Source organism: Fonsecaea pedrosoi (genome assembly GCF_000835455.1).
Source record: "Fonsecaea pedrosoi CBS 271.37 unplaced genomic scaffold supercont1.6, whole genome shotgun sequence".
Lineage (NCBI taxonomy): Eukaryota > Fungi > Ascomycota > Eurotiomycetes > Chaetothyriales > Herpotrichiellaceae > Fonsecaea > Fonsecaea pedrosoi.
The window spans coordinates 380,756-404,456 of NW_013550610.1; the positions used below are offsets into that span (position 1 = coordinate 380,756).

The window sequence follows — 23,701 nt, forward strand, 5'->3', positions numbered from 1 at the left end:
AAAGAAGTGTCGACACATTCACCGAGCAGTCAAGCGTACAAAAAGGCATTAGGCAAATATAAAGGCAGTGCGACGCTCCTCGCCAGGTGAAAGTTGACAGCGCCGTGAGGTGGAGTTGATCAAGGTCCTCAGCCGGTCCAGGTTGGGCGCGTGGGCAGGTAACGCACGGCGATTACTGAGAATGAGTGAACGAGAGAGGAACGGAATCTTTGGGAGAGGATGAGAGAGTGCAGGGAATGTTCCACGGAGGCAGTACTTTGTAAGGACAGATGAGTTCGAGGAACACAAGCACCGCTCTTCAGATGGTTCGTTGCGAGACCGAGAACAGGGGGGTAGAATGAGGGTGAGGAGGTCGATGGGTTGGAAGTCACTAGCGTCTCCTCCATCCACGCCTTGGGTATCGTACATAAGTCCCAAGGCAGTTCGAGGTAGGGCGGGGGAGGAAGACCCGCTAACTTAGGCTGCCCGCGTCGCCCACTGCCCTCTGTCCACCGCCCGCACGGTGCTCGTGGTTTGAGGATCAGTAGGGGATTCGGTACGTACAAGACACATGCTAGGGAGGTACCTACCCTCCCCCAATCTCGAGCCACTCACCTGGAGCACCCTCCACTCGGCATCCCGCGTACTATATACGTCAACGGAGCACAGAGTTCAGGTGAGCACGAGATAGTATTGGCCTCTACGTCGTCCTTGGGACATTATTAATATAGTGTATTTCTGGAATAAGCAATGCTCGCAGCAGACGGCAGTTCAAGGTTAGTGCCAACAATTCATTCAGTTTTAGAATCTTCCCATCAGCCGTGCAACAGCAATGCTTTGGGCATCAGTAGGGCCAGTCGAGCAACACAATGGCCATGGTATCCAAGACAATGACCCAGTCCTCGAACACCACGACTAGGAAAGCGACGAAATAAGTACGCAATATATGCAGTAGATAGGTAGACAAAGCTCAGGACACCAAGTAATAAATAATGAAAGGCACAAGCAACAGTATCCAGTTGTATCCAGTTGCTTTAACTCGTGCTTGATCCACCAGCCGGAAGTTGGCGTTACAGCTTGATCCGACACGCATCATCCGTCAACCTTCAGGCCGCAGCTTTCCAATCTCACTCAAGATTCCCCAGCCTGCCTACAATCTCGTCCCATCTCTGTACCTCGTATACTTCTTCCCCCCGATGAAAAACCTTCGTCCTGTCTTCACAATGGTCGATGATCGCAACTATTGAGCCCGCGCCACCTCCGCACCCTCCTTTGCCTCCTAAAATACGAGCATCCCGCTGGGCTCATTCTCGATCGCCTCTACATCCCTACCATCAACCTTCCTCCATTAACCCCCTACATAATGGCTCCAAGTCCTGTATCACTACCCGATTCTGACGACGACTCTCCTCCAGCTGGACTTCTCAGTCCCTGGCGACCTCCTCGACGATCTATTTCCACGGGCAGAAGTTCTCCATTCGCTCCAAGTCGATCAACCGCATGGCGAGACGAGCTGATCAACAATGCTGAGAAGATGACGCGCCGTGCGTATAGAGTGTGGGGTGGTATGACTCTACTGCACAAGATCCTCGCCTGTTTTGGACTGGTAGCGTTGGCCACACTGGGTGTTCTGTTCCTCGCGTTCAACGAACGTATCTTCGGCTGGCTCGAACCTCTCGCCGAACGCTGGAAACACACAACCGGGGGCTGGACGATTCTGTGGGCAATCGTCTTTCTATGTGCATTTCCGCCAGCCATTGGATATTCTACCGCCGGCACCACCGCTGGTTTCGTCTATGGCGTCTGGGAGGGCTGGCTTATTCTCGCTTCTGCCACCGTGGTCGGATCCTTTTGCGCTTTCATTGTGTCAAGAAGTATCCTGCGGAAGTGGGTAGAGCGGATGATCGCGCACGACAAGAGGTTTGCCGCATTTAGTCTCATTCTCAAACATGACGGGTTGAAGCTGTTGGCCATGATCCGACTGTGTCCTCTGCCGTACTCACTGTCGAACGGCGCCATGTCCACTTTTCCTACGGTCAGCCCCGTCATGTACGCCCTGGCTACGGCCATGGTCACGCCCAAACTGTTGGTGCACGTCTTTATTGGAAGCCGCTTGGCTGTCATCGCCCGTACACGGGAAAAGATGACGATGGGAGATCGAGCCATCAACTATGGAAGTATTGCGTTGGGCGCTGTGGTGGGAAGTCTGACAGGGTTGTACATTTATCGACAGACCATGGCTCGAGCCAAGGAGCTCGAGGCCGAGGAAACCGACACCGTTCGAGATACAACACGACGCACCGGTGCCCCGCCGCCAGATTTCAGCGACGACCCTGAGGCTCAGATTGCCGCCGAGACGGTTGCCGACGACACGATGGACTACTTTGACGAATCGCCCAATGAGCGGCCTAGGTATCACGACGATACGGACGATGATGACGATGTCTTTGGAAAAGGCGATGGGGATGATGATGAACCTGTGACCGCCAACATCAGTCTACATCAACAAAAGAAATACGAAGGGGCATGACAGGCGGCGTTTGGACGGATTTAAGGAACATGGACTGATAGATACGATAGACTCGTGGGAGACTTCATTCACGACGTATAGAGAGAGATGAGGGGCAGGTCCCAATCGCTCGTGTCTAGAGCAACGTGTACCGAGTACGAACTGGCCTTTTGGCGGTATCTACTTCGCCGCCATCAATAGCTGCTCGTCTCTTCTTTTGATTTTACAGACACAAGTCAGGCAGTGCAGTTGGATAATCCGGGTATCCGAATAGTGGCGTTAGGCCACCCGCAGTTTTCCTGGCCAATTGCATATACATGTATAAGTACCTTGTGCGGCGTGCCATCGAGATGCGCATCAGACCCTTCACGTGACGTCGCCCCTCGTATTCTCCTCCTCAACGGCGTCATGGAGCAGATCGTTCCAGCACGCAAGCTGATCATGAGCCCCTCCACGACGCCTTTTCTGCCCGATGGGTTTGACCTGGCGTCTTCAGCCTGGCCAGACCAACTCTTCGGCTTTTCTTGGACACCGCCTCATGACTCTCTGTGCGGCCAAATTGCCAAACGACCCACTTGTTTACCTTGACGACGGGGCGGTCTAAGCAGTAGACCGCTTCCATGGAGCGTTCGGCGACACGCCTGCATCCACTGAATCCATCGAGAGAAGCACTGTTCCCCCGTCTGTGACTGCGTGTTAAGCCTTTATTTGCTCCGCTGCACGGTCGCTGCGCCGGTCCGCTGCTTGCCTACTTGGCTACATGATGGGGTCGATTCCTCCAGCCTTGTTGTGCAGAAAAGTCCTTCCTACATAAAGATGACGCCGGAACCCTCTTCCCCTTCAGCTCCTCCGTCGCCACGCTTTGTCGATGGCTACTTTCCTCCACAACCTCCTCCACAAATGGCTGTCGACACCGATTCAGTCCTGAGATTGATCCAGCAACTCGAAGTCGACCGGGAGGCCTACCTGTCCACCTTCGAGAGGGTTCACGAGACTCTGGTACAGGCTCTAAGTCAACAGCCCGCCCGGCCTCTAACCAGCCCGCGACAGACCATCACATCTCTTCCGTTGTCTTCGTCTCCCGTTTCTCTGCCGACTTCTGAGGTTGGCCCGCAAGCGGCGGCCGTCCCGAAGAGACGCTTCAGTCTGAACAGTCACCACTCCACCCCAAGTAGCCATGTTCTCGAACAATTCCACCCGGTACGCCAACCGAAAGAGTCCATATACACGGGAGACGACAGCTCCGACAGTGATGACGACGAGTCATACTTTGCACAGGAGCCACTGCCTCCAAGGGACTTTTCGGAAAGTGATTTGATCGAACATTTAAAGACTCACTCGTGGGATATTTACAGCAAATATATTCTGCAGGATCTTCTCCGAAACATGAACCTGCTTTCGAACGGCATTTTCCTCAAGGACCGGCATCATCAGACCGACGCCAACCATCAGCATGCAGATATTTACCACGTGGGTGCCGATGGCTCGCCCCTGCGGTTTTCTCGAGGTGATTCCGATGAAGGACCTTTGGCGGCGTGGGAAGCACTGAAAAGCACCAACTGGGATACGTCGAGGAAACAAGCGGTAGGGCGAATCATCGTGGTCCGAGAGCCAGCCTCGAGCCTTTTCGCCGCCCTGCACCTCACCATGAGTGAATACTTTGACATGGATTCCATTTTCCGCATGATGATCGACGATCACACGCCGACCAAGGCCCTCACAAAGGGATACTTGAAGGAGGACCACCGCCGACAACGATCAGTGGTGTTCGTATTCAAGTACCACACCATCGTGGGGGAAGGGCGTGCTCCGCTTCATTGGCAGAATCACGACGAAAATCCCGACACCGAGGATGGCCATATCCCACTGACAACGTGTTCATCCGTCGTCGCTCTCTCGCTCGCTGGCAAGCCCACTTATACCCTCCGGCGCAATTCTCGAAAGAACAAATCTGTCATTGGGCACGTTTACGATCCGTTCGCACCTTGGCACGTCCTTACGATACAGTGCTTTCCGGACTGGAATTCCAGCGTGGATACACATGATCATAACCACCATTATTGCAATGGTCCCGATGCCTTTTTGACCAGCGTGCTTTCGGAATACAAAGACGCAAGCAAGAGGTTCAAGGTTATCCACAAGGCCATCCAAGAACTGGCGACGCCACCGAACAAATCAATCTTCGACAGCGCCCTCCGAGACGAACTTCTCTTTGAAAACAACAAGTTCACCTACTCACGGCGCTATTTCTGGGCCTCACAGACCCTTGGCCTGCTAAGCAACGAGATCAAGGACATGATAACGACTTACAGGGACACCTTCACGGACGAGTTCTGGTCGGGAGAGCACAAAACGCTATTTCCAGGCACCAAGGACCAGTCGCCTCGGTACAACAATTGGAGAAAGAAACTGGTATATACACGAAAGCAATTCGAGAAGGAGATTTCTCAGCTGGACGAGGTTTTGCGGATCTTCCAGGAACAGCAAAAGCAGATTAAAAACCTGCGAGAGTGGCTTTTCAGTGGAACGTCGGTCCTGGAAAGTAGGGAGGCTGTCAGTATGGCGAAGATCACCGTCGAACAAGGCTACAACATCCGGTTGTTGACACTGGTCACGTTGTTCTATTTACCTTTGAGTTATGTCACTGGGATTTACGGGAGTACGTGATTTCTACCTTGCATCCTTTCTGCGTCGGCAGTCCTTTGATTGTCATGGCCGTCGCATACAGTCCGATTGAAGCTGACCTTATCACAGTGACGAATATGCCACCAAACGACTCCTTCCTTCCCTTCGCGATGACAACGCTAGGGATCTGTATACCCACTTACCTGCTGATCGTGATCGTGAATAACCCCAATGCCGTCAAAAGGATTCTGGCCAATATGGGCCTCTTCTTCACGAAACTGGTCTCCATTCCTGCCCCGAAGAAGTCCGAGCAGCTCAGGGAAAAGATCTTGGAGAGTAAAGCTATCCACAAGGAAGAAAAGGAACCCACAATGCAGAAGGTTGCGACTTTCGCCAGCCTCGAGGCTCGACTGTCTATGGACTTGGGCCATGAACCTTCATTGCGAGGGTCTCATGGGTTTTCGCAAGCTACTCGTCGTATGTCTTACTCTATCGGCAGCTACCTCCCAGGCATAGCAGCACGACAAGCCTCGCATACCATGGCTCGATCACTGCCCCGGTTGTCCCCCTTCCCGGAGGAACCCACGATTCCTCAGAGAACCAGCACGGTCAAATTCGACGAACCTTTCTCGAGCTCGATGAAGTGGCAAAATGGAGACTCGACGCGGACCAGAGCCCCGAACTTTGAGAAGTCATCTTCGAATCACTCCAGTATATCCCCGACAGAGAGCCCACCTTATCCTGCCGTTGTCGTCCGATCACCCAACGGCTCAACCTTGTCGTCTCCCTCAAGCACAACGCTGAAACCGCCTGAATGGCGCAGAGAAAGGAGCGTCAGTCCCAGAAGCGGGCCCAGAGGAAGCAGATTCCTATTCGGGAGACTCGGCAGTCGACTTTCGTCCGCACTACCGTCGCCGAGGTCGTCTCAACCGGGAAGTCCCATGGAAAATGTCTAGTATCGACAGGGATTAAATACCTGGGAGGCACGTCATACTCGATCAACACGTCGGTTACAAGCAACATGTGCCGTGCCGGGAGAACTTTGCAGAGGGGGATGCTAACAGAGTACAAACGAACGATACTTATGGGATGAAAAAGCAGTCACAGACCAATAGCTCGGTATGGATGATGAGATGATTTTGCACAAAGAACAAAAGGCGGAAGCCACTTTATGAATAATGAAAAATGAAAACGACATCATGATGTACAGAAGTGGAAAGAGATGATGAATGGGTTAATCTTCCATCCCCAGTTTGGGAACGACTTGAATCTTTGGCGGACCATTCTTTTGGCCAGATGTTAGCCGGCAAGGGAGGCCGGTATTCAATGAGGAGGGGTTTGTCTGTGTTCAAGTCCCTCGAGAGCGAACAGCGACCAGGCAGGAAGCAGGAAGCGAGCAGAATCAGCGAAGGATACCACCCCAGCACCGCGCCGCATCCTGGGACAAACAGCCCGTGTCTTTCTCTCTGGTCCGAGCGCTACACGAGGGATGTCAAGAGACAAAACAAAAAGCAATCGACAAAGCAACAAACTCCTGCACATTAGGGACCATCGAGCGAAGGGGTTGAGGACGGATCTCTGTTTCTGGAGGTTTCCGAGTTACTTGTGCCCATTTACAGACGGATTTCCCTCACGGGACGACAGGGGCTGTGAAGAGTGCGCGTGTCGAGATCGTATATGTATATAAAAAGTGAGAATGTCATTTGATGCTGGGGAAAAAAGATATGAGACGCTGCTAGTGGTCATGATGATGACGAGGAGGTGTGCTGAAGAAAACATGTACCCGGCCGGTATGCACATGATGTACATATGATATAGGATGGATGGCATGCCAGTGGCCAACAAGCCAATCGACAGTATCAAGTGTTTTAGCCATTGGACACACTACACGGCTATACACTACACACTACTGATTGATTCCTGAGCTGGAGCACAGTGCCTCCTGGTGTCTTTTTTTTGTAAGTCCTGTTTCTGGGTATCCTTGTATTTTGAAAATCAGCTCGTGACACTTCATTACGTCCCAGGTTTTAATGACCCATTTTCTATCTATCAATTTGACAGATGCCCGCAAATGCGCCAGACCCAGACCTGCGGATCCATCCGCTGGTAGAAACCGAGCCGTAATCAGACAAGCACCAGAAACCTCCAGAAAAACTGGGACGCCGCCGTGAGATAGCAGGAACAGCAGAAGACAAACAAAGAGGAAACCAGAAGAGGAGAGTAATTGAGGTCTGGACATCGTTTCGTTTTCCTGCGGGAGCTGACATGAACGAGTTCTGCTCGGTCGAGAAGGTGATTCTCCGCAGTCGTCTCTCTGGGACAATGAGGTAGCGTTGGCTAGCGAAAATTCGATACTCCGGCTGATACTCCGTTCAATTGGCTTTCTTCGGTTTTTGGGACGAAAGTTGACAGCCCACTTCTCGTGGCACCTCATCTTAGTCGGACACGACGAGCCCGTCTCATAACGTAGGTAGAAGGTGGGTGGTCAAGGTCATTCGATGCCGCTTGAAGTATGACTCGTAAGGCTATTCCGTGCAAAGGGCATGTCGAGTTCCATCCTTTGCCGAGTAGCTCGGATGGCATCAGAAGAGTCCCATATCATCGGGCGAGGCGTGGGCAGATTGGATCGAGCTGCCGAACAATCAGATCTTGACGTGCCTTCCCTCTCGCTCCACCACTTTGACAAGGCTCTTGTATGTGTCTTCCCAGCTCTCCTTCTCGTCGCCTTCCTCTTCGATCTTTTTCTCCTTGCCATCCTTTGCAGCTTTCTTCCCTGCATCCCTGCTGACCATCACGACGCTGGTCGGCCGCTTCGTCTGACCTGCCGTGCCCAGCTCCGCGCGACTCGTCACGTAGATGTAGGGGACGCTGTGGTCTTCGGCCAAAACAGGGATGTGAGAGATGACGTCCATAGGGGAGATGTCTGCCGCAAGGACCACGACGCCGAGAGGGAGCTTATCGGTCGAGGTGGTCGGGGATTTTCGGAGGGCCTTGACGACTTCTTTGACGCCACGTCTCAAAGTACGTTGCGAGGCGGCTGTGAAGATCCCTCGAGTTAGCAAGACCGAGTCAAATGAGAATCAAAATTTACAGCACGGGTATGGGTCAGCGCGCGCACAACTCACCTTTTTTGACGCATTTGAACACCTTCTTTGCAACTTTTTCGTCTGCCAATGGGTTCGCAAAGGGCACTAAAGCCCCCACAGGCCGTGCAGCGAGGATGTTCTTCTTTTCTGAGTCTGCCTTGGCCTTTTTCGGCTTCTCATCCTCGTCCTCGGTCTCGCCGTCGCTGTCCTCCCCCTCGACTTTCACGCCATTTTGCTCCTCTATCTCGTCGTCTTCTTCCTCGCCGCTATCGTCATCGTCCTCTTCGTCCTTGACTTCTGCCTTCTTCTTGTTGCTTTTGCCTTCAAGCTCATTCAAGGCCTTCTCCGCTAGCACCTTCCTCGCTGCTTTCTTCTCCTTATTCTCCCCCTTTGATTTTGTCACTCCGGTTGGGGCCGCTCCGCTAGCTTTTGTCGTTGCAGCTGCCTGCTTCTTTGCGACTTTTTCCGCTTTGCGAGCCTCTTTCTCGGCTTTGCGCTCCGCTTTGCGCTCCGCTTTGGAGTCTTTTTTGGAGGCGCCTGATTTATCTTTCGCCATCTTAACTCTTTTTTCACACGACGTTTGGGGTAGAAGATGTGCGTGGATGGTTTCGTAAAGATTTCTTCGGAGAAGCACAGCAGAGATAGCAAGGATGCTGTCGGCTTGGTCCTCGACGTCGAGATCTAGTGGTGTCGACAAGAATTCTCAATTGACTCGCACCAAAAGACAAAGATCGAGGATTGAAGCCCGGCGCACGGACTTGCTACTACGCCTCGGATGCTGCGGGTTTTTTTCAACTCAAGGGTTCCGTGCAGGTCAAGGAGAGATATGCAGGACGTTGTAGGGGAAGAATAGCTAAGCCGTGCTGAGAGACACCAGAAATGAAGCAAATAAAAAATATTTTGGCTTTCTCCGCACTTTGGACTACGAGAGCTGTACGAGGGCCCAGCGCGGGTGGCAGGGCGCTTTCCCGCTGCTTTTTGGTGACCCGTCTCACAGTGCCAAGACTCGTCTCAGAGGGCAGATAAAAATTGCACATGCCTGGTCACCACAGAGCGGCGTGATCTTTTGCGCATAGAGCCCTTCACGTTTGGTCGGAGAGCTCTTGAGCTGTTACTGACATCTCTACTGACCAGGTCCATCCATTATGGATCAATGGAGCAAGTCGTATATTGACCGAGTTTTTTGGTTGAGAACGGGGCCACCCAATACATTTCAAGCAGCGACCTTGACCAACGGTCAAGGCTGGCATCGGATGAGCTGTGTTACAAAAGAGCATTCGGAAATGCCATGCTCTTCCTCATTTGAACAATTCTGCAAGCTAGAGTATTAGTCCGCATATAGGTCTTCTCCTACTTCATCTCCATGACCCCCATCCTTCAAATATTTCTGGTAACATGATGCGCGGCCACCTCCGTACGAAGTGGATTTTGACCATTGAGGAACGTGTACGTTGCCCTTGAGATCTAGGCCGAGCTTCCTTCATTTCAAAATAACCTCCTCATGATGGTACTGTGGGTGTATTGCGTCAGCCTTGTCATGACAACTATACACAGGTTGGACGGGCGTATGAAACATCTCGCATGATACCAAGGTGAAATATAGCTGGGTTACATCCTTCCACTCGTCGCTAGAACAAATGCTCCGGTTTCTATCACATACGAAAGTTTTCTTCGGGACACAACGTTCTGCAGCAACGAGGATTCAGGCACACCGCTTGGCTATCCTCTAGGCAGCCACCCAAGACTCTCTTGCACGACAACATTGGGGTTGTTGAGTATTTTGCAGCCAATCATGGTCGCTAAAGACTCGGTTCCAGGCCAGTAAAGTTTCCTGGCGTGACACCGCCATGATCTCCGTCCCTTCGACGGACAAAGATAGGGTAGTAAAGACGGTCCAAGTTTCATCCGAAAGCACCGTGCGCCACTTGTTGTCGCTATCTGTTCAGCTGCAGGCCTGTAGACATATTGTAAGTGAATCCCACAAGTTTCCCTTCCTCGCAGTACTGATACTTTGTTCCGTCAACTCACCACCAGCCAGTAGACGTTCGGCGCGACTGAATAGTTTCAAGTGACTTGCGTGATCTAGCAGATCGACTGATTTGTACAGACCATTATATTCCTGTCCCTGGTCAACACCACTTTCACCAGCCATGGCCGAAGAATACAACTTCAAGCTTGATATCGGGCTCTCCCTGCGAACCTTCCTCCATTCTCAGTTCTTCGGGACACCGCCTTATCCGACACAGACTTTGTCCGGCCAGGTCGTCATCGTCACCGGCTCCAATGTTGGGCTAGGATTCGAGGCTGCCCGACATTTCTACCGCCTCGACTGTGCGAAATTGATTCTGGCCGTGCGCACCGTCTCCAAAGGTCAGACTGCAAAGGAGGAAATCGTTCGGAGTGTGAAACACCGCTCCGATGGGGCAGAAGCTATCGAGGTCTGGCCTTTGGACCTTACCAGCACAGAAAGTACCCTGGCATTTGCAGATCGTGTCAAGAAAGAGTTGACCCGTGTCGATGCTGTCGTGGAGAATGCCGGTATCAACAACATGAGCTGGGCAGTTTCCGAAGGATTCGAGCAGACCATCCAAGTTAATGTTGTCAACACTCTTCTGCTCGGTCTGTCCGTGCTACCCAAATTGAGGGAAACCAAACGCCAATTCCCCGAGTCCAACCCTCACTTGGAGATTGTCAATTCCGAGGCTCATCGGTTTTCGAGTTTCAAAGAAGTCAATGCTCCAGATATCTACGCGACGCTGAACGATGAGAAGAGTGCCGACATGCTGAGCAGGTAAGTGTCTGCTGAGGCGCGAATGGACTGGCCTCTTTCTTTTCTGCACCTCGCAATCACACTAGGCTCACAGAACATGGTATAGGTATCCGGTCAGTAAACTCATCGGCGTGCTCTTTATCCGCGAGCTGGTTTTGCGCCTCCAAGAGCGAGACAAATCCGGCGCCTCGACAGAGCCGCCGGTCACTATTACCCTGGTCAATCCGGGCTTGTGTGTGTCTGAACTGGATAGAAACGCGCCACTCGCAGGCCGGATCGCGATGTACATACTGCGCATGATCCTCGCAAGATCAACAGAAGTGGGCTCTCGTACCCTGGTCTATGGCGCATGCGCCGGACCAGGCTCTCATGGGCAGTTCATGTCGGATGGCAAGAACCAAGATGTGGAGAGATGGATATACTCAGACCTGGGTAAGAAGGCGCAGTCCAAGGTGTTTGAGCAGACGATGAGAGTGCTGGAGGCTCGAAAGCCGGGTATTGGTGCCGAAGTTGGCTTGTCGACCTGATCACCGTCCGTGCAAGATGTGTTTCCATTTGATGTTCGCTCACGATATTATCGAGGCGGGCGTCAGCCGACTGGAATTGATGGGTTGAGAGTTGCTCCTGTCTCCAACTGCACTAAAAGAAGCAACAGGGTAGAAGTGGTCTGCGTCAGTGAGTAAAACCACAGAATGAGGACGCCATATTTTCGTAATACAGCGCGGAGGGGGAGAATTGCTGTAAAGGAAAAAAATATCTGACTAGAATGATAAATCCCATCCTGACCTGCCTTTGTCAGCCTCGCTGCATATGCTAGCCTTGCGTGCCTTTGTCAGCCTCGTGTCATGTCTTCTCAAGGCAGGGGTCCTCTTCCATAAACAGTTTAGCGCAGGCTTGGCGCGACTCCAAGTTCTTCCCCTTCTGTTTCTTCAGCTGCACCCTGAACCCATCATCCAGTCGCATCGACTACAGTCTCCATAGGAAGCGCATGATCAGGTGTCGTGTCTCTTCCACTACTCTTACTTTGACACTGCACTCAAGATGTCGTGGCGCAATCAAGGCATCACAGGTTCTAACAACATCCCCCTCGGAACGCGTCGTCGGTTTGGAGGCGAAGGCAATGGTGACTCGCAAAATGACAGCTCTGCAGACTCTCCAGCCTGGGGTGACTCGAGCAAGCGTGGGCGCAGTCCTGCCAGAGGTTCGTGGCTAAATAACGACTACATGCTCTCGACTAACAAGCTTACAGCTGAACCTGAGACCGACGGCGTGAAGAGGCGTAGAAAGCGCAATCGATGGGGTGAAGCCGGCGAAAACAAGGCGGCAGGCCTCATGGGCCTCCCAACGATGATTCAGGCGAACATGACAGCAGAACAACTCGAAGCATACGCCCTTCATCTCCGTATCGAAGAGATCAGCCAGAAGTTACGGATCAACGATGTCGTTCCCGCGGAAGCAGACAGGTGAGTCGCACCCGCATCCCCCTTTTGTCGTCTCGTCCCTAACAACATCAGATCCCCGTCGCCCCCGCCTCAGTACGATAACTTCGGCCGTCGAGTAAATACTCGCGAGTTCCGCTACCGCAAGCGCCTGGAAGAAGAGCGACACAAATTGATTGAAAAGGCCATGAAGACCATCCCCAACTATCATCCGCCTTCTGACTACAGGCGCCCGACCAAGACACAGGAAAAGGTCTACGTGCCGGTCAACGATTATCCCGAGATCAACTTCAGTATGCTTACTAACCCTATAACTCTGCTACAAACCCCCTTGCTTTGCTCGTTGTTCCACATGCTGTCGTCTGCTCTTCGAGATCCAGGAGGTAGACGTAGCATCCTGCACTAACCATTATCATTATTTCCATTTCCCTGAGACACTTTTCTGCTTTCGAGAACTCCACACTAACACTTAGCTTCTTTTTTGCAAAGTCGGACTACTTATTGGACCTCGTGGCAACACTCTCAAGAAGATGGAATCCGAATCAGGAGCCAAAATCGCCATTCGAGGCAAAGGCTCTGTCAAAGAGGGCAAAGGACGATCTGACGCAGCTCATACTAGCAACCAGGAAGAAGATCTACACTGTCTCATCATGGCAGACACGGAAGAGAAGGTCAACAAGGCCAAAGCGCTGATTCACAACGTCATCGAAACAGCCGCGTCCATCCCCGAAGGACAAAACGAACTGAAGAGGAATCAGTTGCGCGAATTGGCGGCGCTCAATGGTACGCTGCGTGACGATGAGAATCAAGCATGCCAGAATTGTAAGTGCATCCCCCTGTGCGATAGAGCTGCTCTTACTGACCTGACCAGGTGGACAAATCGGCCACCGCAAGTATGACTGCCCCGAACAGCGTAATTTCACAGCCAACATCATCTGTCGAGTCTGCGGTAACGCTGGCCACATGGCGAGGGACTGTCCAGACCGACAACGTGGGACCGACATGCGGAACAATATCCCTGGTGGGTATGGAGGACCGCAAAGACGACTGGGCGCTGCAGACGCCGTCGACCGAGAGATGGAGGTACGTAATACGAGGATTTTGTTATGATCGCGCTCTCTGACACCTGACAGAATCTGATGCAAGAGCTTTCTGGAAACCCATCCGGCAATGGCCCTGCGGGTCGCATCGAGGCTGCACCTGGGGGCTATGATCAGGGCGACTCGTACGCAGCTGGAGGCGGAGGTGATTCGCGTCCTTGGGCACGCCAGCCGACTGGTGGTGTTGCTCCTTGGCAGCGAGACCGACAAGAACGACAGGAGAGAGACTACGGCCAAAGAGAGTATGGTCAACGTGGTTACGACAATCGTGATTATGGCCACCGAGACGGCGACTCGTCGGCTCCTCCATGGGCCCAGAGTCGAGGAGATTCTAAAGGCGGATATGGTGCTGCACCTGCGCAAGCATCAGCCCCCTGGCAGCAACCACAACAAGCACAACAGCCACCTCCTGCGCAAAACTACGGATATGGTGGCTATCCTGGCTATGACGCTCAACCAGGATACGGCGTGCCTCCTCCGCCAGCTCCTCCTGGACTCAGCTCTTTCTTGCAGCAGTACGGGGGCGCTGCTGCTCCCCCTCCACCTCCCGACGCACAGGCTCCTCCTCCACCACCAGATCAACCCCCGCCACCCCCAGGTGTGCATGAGTACTATCCACCACCACCTCCTTCGGCGTAATGGACTGGACGATGTATCGGGTTCGGCTCAGATTGCACAAGGGACTTTGACGTGAGATTGGAAATGATAGGGCGAGTGAGTGGGAATACCGGCTGGGCAAAAAATTGGATTGAAATTATGGTGACTGCAATTGCTTTTCACATGGTAGCTTGGGGGGAGACGAGGTTGTTGTGGTTTTGTAAGAAGTACTAGTCATTACCAAGGCTTGAGATTGTTCTGTATTCGCTCTTTGTGATCTCGCACTTTAACACTTTGGCCACTTGCAGGCTGCAGCGAGGCTTCGATTTTGGTCGAAACATTGGACCAATGGCAGGGGATGGAATCGGCATGGCCCAACCGCGTTCTTGGCATTGAATGGACGTCTCGCCGGCTTCAAAGTTCGATCCAGTTCCTCTGCCTCTTCTCTTCCTCGCCAATTTTTCCATCTCACCCACATATCTCATCGATCTCTCGTCCTCCCTCGACTTCCACATATCAGACTCGACTCGGACCGCTCGTTCACCAGAAAAACACCGCAAAAATGCCTCGTTCTCGTGGAGGTGCTTCCCGACCTGCTCCGTCGCGACCGACAGCTCCATCTGCGGCACCTCGGTCTGTAGCGCCACAGCAGCAGCAACGTCCTATGACTACGACCGCCCCGAGTGCACCCGCACAGCATGCTCCTCCTCCTGTTCAAGCATCTCAGGGCCCCGGGCTCTTTGGTCAGATGGCCAGCACTGCTGCGTGAGTGAATTCGCTTCCGCCCCCCTCGTCCTGGAGTTCCCCCACGAGTTATGCATCCGCCGAGGTGTATGTATTTCGAACGGGGATCGGGTTCTAAAAAGAGAGGAGAGTAATTGTCTCCATTGTCATACACCTACTGACCCGTGCGTGAAATTCTAGTGGCGTCGCAGTTGGATCCTCCATCGGCCACGCCATCGGTGGTCTTTTCAGCGGTGGCGGCGGCTCCTCCTACTCAGCGCCTGCGGAGCAACAACAGCAACCCACCGACGCCTACGCCCGGACCGGTGATGCCATGCCCAACGCCCTGTACAGTCAATCGAACTCGGCCGCCGAGGCCACGGGCCCTTGTGCCGCTGACATCAAGAGCTTCACCGACTGCATGAACCAGAACCAGGGTAACCTGACCATTTGCGGATGGTACATGGAACAACTCAAGGCTTGCCAGCAGGCTGCGAGGCAATACTGAGGGGCATCCCCTCCCGGCCTTGGGGTCGGTAACTCGGCAGGGAATGAGAGGATAGATCAGACATATGCATCGGCACGAGGACACACTGTAAATATGTATCATGGTGGATAACTCTCTGACAGAGCAGAGTCTTCAAGAGAGAGAAAACTTTGTCACTTGCATTGGCATAGCGTGGTAACATGTTCGAATAGAAACCCGGGGAAAGATTGCCCAAAGGTTTCCCCTTGCTAAAAAAAATTGATATCAAAAGTTTCTCCACTCAGAAGTCAAGAGGTCCATGTTGCGCGGTGATTTTTGGTACCTCATTATGGGAGCTCAGCTCTGCGTCCGCAGTCAGATGGGTATTAATGATCTTTACCTCCCTGATCCTCTAATGCTTGGTCCTGTGGTGCTTGATCCTTTGATGCTGTGACGAAATGCTATCAGTCGTTCGATCGATACCCTTAATCCATGCCGTACTTGTATCGTAGACTTTGTCGCACTCACTCGCGCACTCTCTCACATAGTCGATTAGTCGATTAGTCGATCATGCCGATCGTGGCTGCACGGGCTGATCGGGCTAATTGGTCTTTGACAAGGAGAACAGAATCATACATGTAAGGTTCAAGGGGGTTTCGTGGTCAGAAGGGGTCATGTCCATGTCTGGGAAAGGAATGAAGAAGGAGGGTGGGAGAGAGACACCAGAGACATAGGAGACATCAGAGCAGAGGGTCATCGTGGTACGAGAACATTGACTGGTTAAATGATTAACTGGCTGGTTGACTGGTTGACTGGCTGGCCGACTGACGCCCAGATAGCCATATAGCCAGATATCTTGATACCCAAGCCAGACACCCAGTGAGTAGTATCACAAGATATGTACCCCCTCTGGAAACCCGAGGTTTATCGATGCGCAGCTCGACCAGGACTGATTGTGATTGTGATTGTGATTGCCTTTACCTCACCTATTCATCATACCCGTTGGCGAATCATCTCATCTCCTCGCATCTGATTCCGAAAGCGCACGTAGAGGACGACACCGCAACTGAGCGAGCCAGCGAGCGAGTGAAGAGGGATGGATGGTCAGCAGAAAGTATCCAGATAGGGTTCAGTATGTCTCTTGATCCAATGTCCCCTGCTCCGTTTTGAGAGATGGGGTGTAGAAGTCGAGGGTTTCCACAATGTCATCGTAGATAGAACGGAAAGGACAGAGAGAAACTAACAATAACAAAACACCGGTATGCAACGAGTGCTGAGGGACTTCCGACGGAATCCACGAGTAGGAAGGCATGGGCCCGGGCCAGCGTGGGATCGAATTGCTGGATCAACGGATCAATGGATCACTGGACCACCACGCCGAAAGTGAAGATATCCCTTTTTGGAAACCTCGGTAACACACCACAGACACAGCAGACACAGAGAACCTGCTGGCTTGGATGGGCTGAACAGAACGGGGCCGGTCGAACCCGAGAAACTCGTGGGCAATAGCGGGTCTCATCATGGTCATCCTCGAAGCTGTGTATATCGCTTCGCTGAACACGTACCTCGTACCTGAATGGACATATCCGAGGACATATCCGTGTCTTGTGGGAGAGAGTGATCCCTTCATCCCGTGTGTATTTCCCGAGCGTAATCCAAACCATGTCGACTGCTCACTGGCTCCTAACAAGCAAGAGGTCAGAGGTCAGCCATGATCTTCAGCACTCTCGAACCGTGACTCGACCAACAAGAGGTCTTGGCTTTTTGGATCATCCGGCACATTGGGGGGCCGTGCCAGCACACCGGCAGGCGGGTGATGCGACAAATCAACAAAGTTTCAAGGGAGCTAGGTGAAGGGGGGGGGGGGGGGGGGGGGGGGGGGGGGGGGGGGAGAGGTTTTGGCAAAGTCAGCAGAGATGTATCTCGGCATCGTTGGCGTGGGTATGGACGTGGGCGTGGACATGCACATGGCATGGCATGGCAAGGCATGGTATCCCGTAGGTACTTGTCGTTTGCGGATGAGATGGCTGATAGGGCCAGCTGCGACAGCTCAGTGCTCACCGACGCAGTGGCACCAGGCCAGTCAAGAGGTCTTGTCTCGAGTCTTGGGGAGGGCGTTGGAGGATCAGATCCAGCCAGCGACTCTGGCACTCGGGTCCCTTGGGCCGAAGGGTGTGTACGGGCAACCTGACCCAAATTGTCGGTGCCTGGTGCCTGGTATGTTGGGATATCATGTAAGGCTCACAGGGCGCCAGGACATCAAAAGGAGAATACAAAAAGGGTTCGTGCAAACCTAGAACGAACACGAATGAGGACCCCCGACTCCACCTCAAATGTTCCGGGCTCTCAGATCAAGAGTGAGTGAGTGTGCTGTCTTGAAGTAATTAGTGGAGGTGGCGCAGGGTAAGAAAAGGGGAGAAGGAGGGGGGGGAGTATTTGACACCTTCCGTGGTCAGCCTCGGTTTCCCAGGAGGGTGATTGCTTGCTTGGGACTTGGGTAAAGGGGGATGGATTGGATTGGAGCTTCGCCTGCTGACGGTCAGGCCTTTCCCGGACAACTCCCTACGACCACTGACAAGGCTTGAGGCTCAGGGACTCACTCGCTGAGTAGTTTGGTAAGCAAGTTTCTCGTAGTAGCTAGTGATTGGATCTCGTATACGAAGGGGTGGTGGGGGTTGGATGCGTGGACAGATGGCTGCCCGCCCCTAGGCGACAAGAGTCACAGCAACATCTTCGCCTCGGCAGACCCTTCATCCGTCAGCTTCGTCCGTAACGAATTGCTAGTCCCTGGTTGCTGGGGAAGACGAAAGGAGTAGTAAGCTTCCTCCCCGTACCTATTTGTATAGGGGAGGAAGTGCATTGACCACAAGGTCAGGGACTTGGGGGGAAGACCGCCAGCAAAGCGGCTGCTCTCAGACTGATATGTCAGCAGCTGGGCCAGTAGTAAACGATCAGACACCGACTAAGAGTGATCAGAGGTACACGCACGGCGTTAAGACGGCGAAAACCGAAGACTGGGATTCTTGGATCTTAGGCCCGACATGCCAACCCCGTCTCACTTTGTGATAGGGCTGAACCAAGACATCAGCCAAAGGTTCAAACCAACAAACGACAACAAGCCGGAATTCGATCCGCCTCGCTCGGAGAGATATCGTTTGAACGATTGTTGTAAAGATTCCGGTGTGCTTTTCCTGGCGTGCCTGGCGTTACCGTTGTTGGTGTCGTCGAACCAAAAGTTGAGTCAGCAGCCGCGGAATGTTTTTGTCCAATGGAATTTGTCAGTTGAGCAATTGCGCAGTTAAACTTTGGTCAGATTCCATACTCAGCACACACACGGCACACACGCTCAGTCCTTTGGCCATGTGGTAGGACCACTTGGCATCTTCGACTCGGATACTTTTTTTCCCACATGGTATATCGTGGTAGGAGGTAGTATCGCCCATCCCCACGGACGCGGGATGTGCTGGAACTATGGTGGGTACTGAACCCAATTCACCCCGGCGGCTCATCTCATATCATAGTAGCCAGATACCCTTTCGTGACTCACCAGCGGCCGCAAGCTGCAGACTGAATGTTACCCCGCTGTGAGATGACAGCATGCTCGGACCAGGCGAAGCGCCTTTGACTTTCAGTGATCGTACGGTATGTGAATATCTTCCTCAATCTGTGAGACGAGGCAGATAGGTGGCGAAGATTCTTGACCTCTTACCACAAGAAAAACAGGGGTCTAGACACAGCCCATTATCAGGCATGCAGGCAGGATATCAGAGGCAGGTTGGCCAAGCGAGCTTGCGGGGAAGTACCGTGGTAAGGTAGCAGAACCAAGACATCAGGCCATATTCGCACGAAAACACAAAAATATTGTTGTTCTCTTTTGGGTAACTGGGAATTGGAATCAGAAAGCGTATTGATGAGGGGTCTAACTCGCTTGGGGGCTGCTAAGAATAAGCACAGCCATCCTTGGTGGTGGCACCAGGAGGGAGTCAGCTTATTGGATACATGCAAAAGTACAATCGATCGTCTCTGTTAAGCACAGCCATAATGGCCCCTCTCTCATTCGTCAGGTATGACAAAGAACCATCAGCCCGCCCTTCGAGAAGATTGCCGCATTGGGTAACCAGACGCTGTTACTAGCGTCCAAGCCACTAGCTGAGTTACTAGTGGCTCTTGTAGCGGCTCTAGTGGCAGCCAGCCGTCATTAGTGCTGTAACCCACAATCTGGTATTCGTCTTCCCCAGCCCGCCTTCTGGCACACCGAAAGCCCGCCAAAAGGTGGCATTTGTGTATTTGTTCCCAAAACAGGTCAAATGTGCGAATGAGGATAATCCCTAAAATCCAATTTCTCGTGACTCACCGCATCTCCCGTCCAAAATCGCATGCAAGGGGTTGCTGACGAGGGTCTTCCGTATTCGGCAACCGGTTGATCGGTGGGGTGAACACCAAGTGATGTCTTGGGAGAATAACGAGGATGCCTGAAATCCCTCTGTGCCAGATTTTTGCCCTCAGGCAGCCGTCAATTTGATTCGCTAACTTCGGGAGGTATTTTCTTAGCTTTTGTGCATTTCTGACAACAAAGGGCGATGAAACAAAAAACACTCAATGCGCAACGGAAATTATTGCCATCCCTCGTCGGAGCCATGAAACATTCCCCGCGCAATAAAGGGTCACGAGGGCCAAATTGGATGGCAAACGAAGAGGTTTCGGAAACATAGTGACTTCGGAAGCGCGCACATTTTCTCGTCCGCACCTCCCGGTCCTTTACGATCACGAGGCTGAAGGAGTCGGGGTTTAGAGCTGCATCTTCACAATAATACTGGTGGGGAAGGAGGCAAACCAGGAAAGTGCCCTGAACAATATACCTCGACCTGTACAAGTATAGGCTCTAGCAAGGCACATCTGGATGACCAGTGCGCCCCATATCCTGCACAAACCGGCCGAAGTCGGTGAATTGTGCACCGTCGCGAGGCGGGGGAGTCCATGGAGATTGCGAAAGCCCGAGGGCGCGAGCCAAACAGAGACGAGAAGCAAGGACGAAACAACTCCATGGCTGACCTCGGACGAATAATTTGTCCTGCGGGCCTTGGGTGGGGGAGGGAGCTGCATAACGTCAAGGCCATGCCCTTTCCGGGTCTAGACTGAGGCATAACCTGGTTGCGGCTCGTCATGATGCTTTATGCCCGACGGTGCCATTCGGACCCGGAAGGAAATTTGCTGGTTCGCGTCCGAGCCCTCGACCGGAGTTTTCAAACACCCGTGTCATTCTGTGCCAGTACGCCAAGGGTTGAAAGCAGCGCGAGACGCCTTCTGTATCAAGTAACTGTGCTGAATACGGTCGTCAGGCAACAGCTCACCATTATTGGGTGAGGGAACCGGGCTCGCAAGTTGGTCCGAATACGGCCAATACGGGGCTCATGGGGCGTGGCTTGACACTTGAACGCGTTTGTATACGAATGCGAGCACCCAATGCAGAAGACTGATTACCACAAAGACGAGATGGACGACTTGACGATCAGGGCGTCCATGTGGCTATCGTGGCTGTTCCTCGCTGTCTTGTCTCAATCAGGTAGACTTAACCCAGAACCAGGGGGGAAAGGTATTTGTCCGTGTGCTCACTACAGGGCGTTGAGATCTCTCCATCGCAGGCAGCCAGCAATCTTGATGCAAGCTCAGCCCACTGCAAGCGATAACGAATACGCTTCCCGGGAAACGTGTTCTGACCATGGTGGTTGAATGTCAAATCAATCAGGTGAAGCCCGAGGAAAACGATGGCCAGCGACCACAGGTCTCCGGGGATTTGTTAGGGCCTTGAACAGCATCTCCGCGAGAGATGCCTAGGCGCGGAGTGGGAGGGGTGAGAGCCTAAGCGAGCAGCATTGGGCACGTTAGGCTACCTGAAACACATCTCCGGGGATCTCCTTGGGCGTCAGAGGTTCAGAGCTACCCCCTCAGTCAGCCCCCTAGAGTGTCTGATAGCAGCGCCCTGATAACGTGAAGGCTCGTTATACTCCTCCCATCGCCTCGCGTTAGGGCTTCAGACCTGACGGTCAGTCCACCAATCTCAATGCCAAGTTACCTGTTTGACACAAGAGCTGTGAACACTCGTGGTTCATGGCATCGCTCGCCCCAGAAACGCCACTAGATGAACCCCGAAAGTACCAAAAAAGTGGATGGATTAGGAAAGAGTTCTTGGGAGCTGGCTTGCGACAAACACGAATTCCTCCCTCAGAACACGGTTGATCAAATCTGAGAAGAGCAGCTCGTATAATGCTACAATGAGATCTCGTTACTTTTGTGGCTTGCCTGGGTGGGATTTGAGAATCAGTTCTTGGTAGGTGCACTGGATTACGAGAGCATGGTAATGCTGGCTGGTCACATCCAAGAGTCCAGAACACAGTTGACCGCCAGGTGGGAGACAAGGACAGACACAGAAGCCGTCAGCCAAGGCCAGCGTTACAATGCGCGAGCTTACCAAGACACAGCGAGCAAGCGGACGTAGACGGACAATCATTGGGTCAGAGGTCAAAGCAGGGCAACAGGACATTTCTCAGCAGGTCCCTCAGCAGTTGCTGCCCCAGGAAATGCTGTCATTGAGCGTTCTGCCACCCCTAGCCGCCTTTGTCGCCTTGTCACCCAGTCCCATAGCCATTATTGATGGGGGAACGCGGAAATACGTAGAGTAATCCGGAAATGCTCCCACTGCAGTAAATGCACAGATACGACACCAAAGGCCCGTCATAGTACGAGATAGCACGTAGCCCATAATCTTGCCAGTTTACATCGGTTATCGAAAGGGTGGTGAAACCAATAGAGACGAAACACAAAGCAACAGCATAGCAACGATGAAGTGGGATGCCGTAAGAAACGGGGGCAAGGGGGTAAGATCAGACCGAGAGAGGAGCTTCACGAAGAACGATGAACGACGGTGGGCGGTCGAAGGCGGTTGAGGGGGGGGGGCATTACTCGACTCGGAGCTGATTGTGACCCAGAGGCCGGGAAGGGGAAGAGCAACGAGATGTGCGAGGTGCAACAAACCGTCCGAGGATCAGGCAGACAAGTCGGCCGAATCCAGTCGACATTGGCCAGTTTGCAGCACAACACAATGACATGCTGCTTTCAGATTTTCAGATTTCTCAGCCTGCAGCCCCGCTTGGTCCCTTCCAGGTAAGAGTCCAAGAGTCACTCGGAGAGAACGTAACACCGCCCTCGGGTTTAGACTCTGGGAGTAGTCACAGCCCTGCTGGTGTGCATCGCTGACCAGGGCCAGGGGGGGCTAGACGCCTGGACAGGGGACCCCGGTCCTCTGGTGGAGTTCGGTCTTTACGCACGCTTCGACCCTCTTTCGCTCTCGTTTCTTACTCAGGCACCTTCAATAATCCTAACGTTAATCGGCCCCCCCATACATCCATTTCTTACCAACCCGCGAGTTTACAAAAGAAGTCGTCCACCCTCCCCTCCAACAAGCCTCCTTTCTTCTCTCCATCACCATCAACACCATTACAAAAAACAACAACAACATTGATGTGAACATTGAGCATTGAGAGAGACAGACTGCTCAATACAAGTTACCAACCGACCGGACTACCACAACATACGGGTACCCACACTGGTGACTCAGAAAGAGATCCCGACCAAAACAATTACCACCACCATCAAAATGCCTTCCTCAGTCACTTTCTCCGCTTCTACAGCGACCACCAAATCAGCCGGGCAATCCATCTACTCCCGACCTCCTCAGAAGAAGCAGAAGATGAGCATCACTCAGACCTACTTTCTCGCCCACAGTGCTCGCGGCAAGCTCTCACGCGAGGCTGCCCGACCTGACCACGACCTCCGCCTACTGGTCGGACATGCCAACATGCTCGACTCTCTGATGCTGGACTTGGCCAACGCCGAGCAGGAGCAGGAACGGTGGTTCAACAACATTGTCAACGGATCTCAGGCACAGGAAGAGGAAGAGGAGGATAAACAGCGACATGTCGAGACCATTGTGGAGGAGCCCGAGGCCGACTGGGAGCCAGAAGACGCCTCCTCCGAAGAGGAGTCTGAGGACGAGTCTGAGCAGAAGCCAGACACCCAAGTCACCGCCATCGAGGTCGACTCTGATATGGAAGATGATGACGATGAGGAGAACGAGGACCTGTCTTTGGTCCGCACGGCCTCCCGACACTCCCCTCCCGAGCTCAGTCTTGACACCGATTCAGACTCGGAAGATGACCACATGCCACCCTCACCACCCACCACCAGCATTGAAGTCCTGAGCGAGAAGCAGAGACAGGCCATTGCCACGACCTCATTCTACGATGCCAAGGACAACGCCTCATTATCACCCGCAGAGTCGGAAGCCTTTGAAGAAGAAGGCTTCTACCTCCCTTCAAGGCAACAGCCAACCATAATCGCTGCCTATTGA

General features: G+C 52.9%; 7 protein-coding genes across 7 annotated transcripts; 6 read left to right on the forward strand and 1 right to left on the reverse strand.

The window, feature by feature from the left end:
* Nucleotides 1-1,342: 1,342 nt before the first annotated feature.
* Z517_09114 (uncharacterized protein) lies at nt 1,343-2,509 on the forward strand (the record flags this gene model as incomplete). Its single annotated transcript, XM_013425024.1, has 1 exon — nt 1,343-2,509. The coding sequence occupies one exon, from the start codon at nt 1,343-1,345 to the stop codon at nt 2,507-2,509; it is 1,167 nt and encodes a 388-aa protein (XP_013280478.1).
* A 795-nt stretch (nt 2,510-3,304) lies between these two features.
* Nucleotides 3,305-6,069, forward strand: Z517_09115 (uncharacterized protein; the record flags this gene model as incomplete). The annotated part of the gene is made up of 2 exons (XM_013425025.1): nt 3,305-5,147; nt 5,243-6,069. 2 exons carry the CDS (start codon nt 3,305-3,307, stop codon nt 6,067-6,069), a joined length of 2,670 nt encoding a protein of 889 aa, XP_013280479.1.
* Nucleotides 6,070-7,755: 1,686 nt separating this feature from the next.
* Nucleotides 7,756-8,755, reverse strand: Z517_09116 (uncharacterized protein; the record flags this gene model as incomplete). Its single annotated transcript, XM_013425026.1, has 2 exons — nt 7,756-8,150; nt 8,239-8,755. 2 exons carry the CDS (start codon nt 8,753-8,755, stop codon nt 7,756-7,758), a joined length of 912 nt encoding a protein of 303 aa, XP_013280480.1.
* A 1,594-nt stretch (nt 8,756-10,349) lies between these two features.
* Nucleotides 10,350-11,496, forward strand: Z517_09117 (uncharacterized protein; the record flags this gene model as incomplete). Its single annotated transcript, XM_013425027.1, has 2 exons — nt 10,350-10,990; nt 11,076-11,496. The coding sequence occupies 2 exons, from the start codon at nt 10,350-10,352 to the stop codon at nt 11,494-11,496; spliced, it is 1,062 nt and encodes a 353-aa protein (XP_013280481.1).
* A 514-nt stretch (nt 11,497-12,010) lies between these two features.
* Z517_09118 (branchpoint-bridging protein) lies at nt 12,011-14,147 on the forward strand (the record flags this gene model as incomplete). Its single annotated transcript, XM_013425028.1, has 6 exons — nt 12,011-12,170; nt 12,219-12,432; nt 12,484-12,701; nt 12,898-13,230; nt 13,280-13,491; nt 13,542-14,147. 6 exons carry the CDS (start codon nt 12,011-12,013, stop codon nt 14,145-14,147), a joined length of 1,743 nt encoding a protein of 580 aa, XP_013280482.1.
* Nucleotides 14,148-14,667: 520 nt separating this feature from the next.
* Nucleotides 14,668-15,336, forward strand: Z517_09119 (uncharacterized protein; the record flags this gene model as incomplete). The annotated part of the gene is made up of 2 exons (XM_013425029.1): nt 14,668-14,870; nt 15,030-15,336. The coding sequence occupies 2 exons, from the start codon at nt 14,668-14,670 to the stop codon at nt 15,334-15,336; spliced, it is 510 nt and encodes a 169-aa protein (XP_013280483.1).
* A 7,612-nt stretch (nt 15,337-22,948) lies between these two features.
* Nucleotides 22,949-23,701, forward strand: Z517_09120 (uncharacterized protein; the record flags this gene model as incomplete). Its single annotated transcript, XM_013425030.1, has 1 exon — nt 22,949-23,701. The coding sequence occupies one exon, from the start codon at nt 22,949-22,951 to the stop codon at nt 23,699-23,701; it is 753 nt and encodes a 250-aa protein (XP_013280484.1).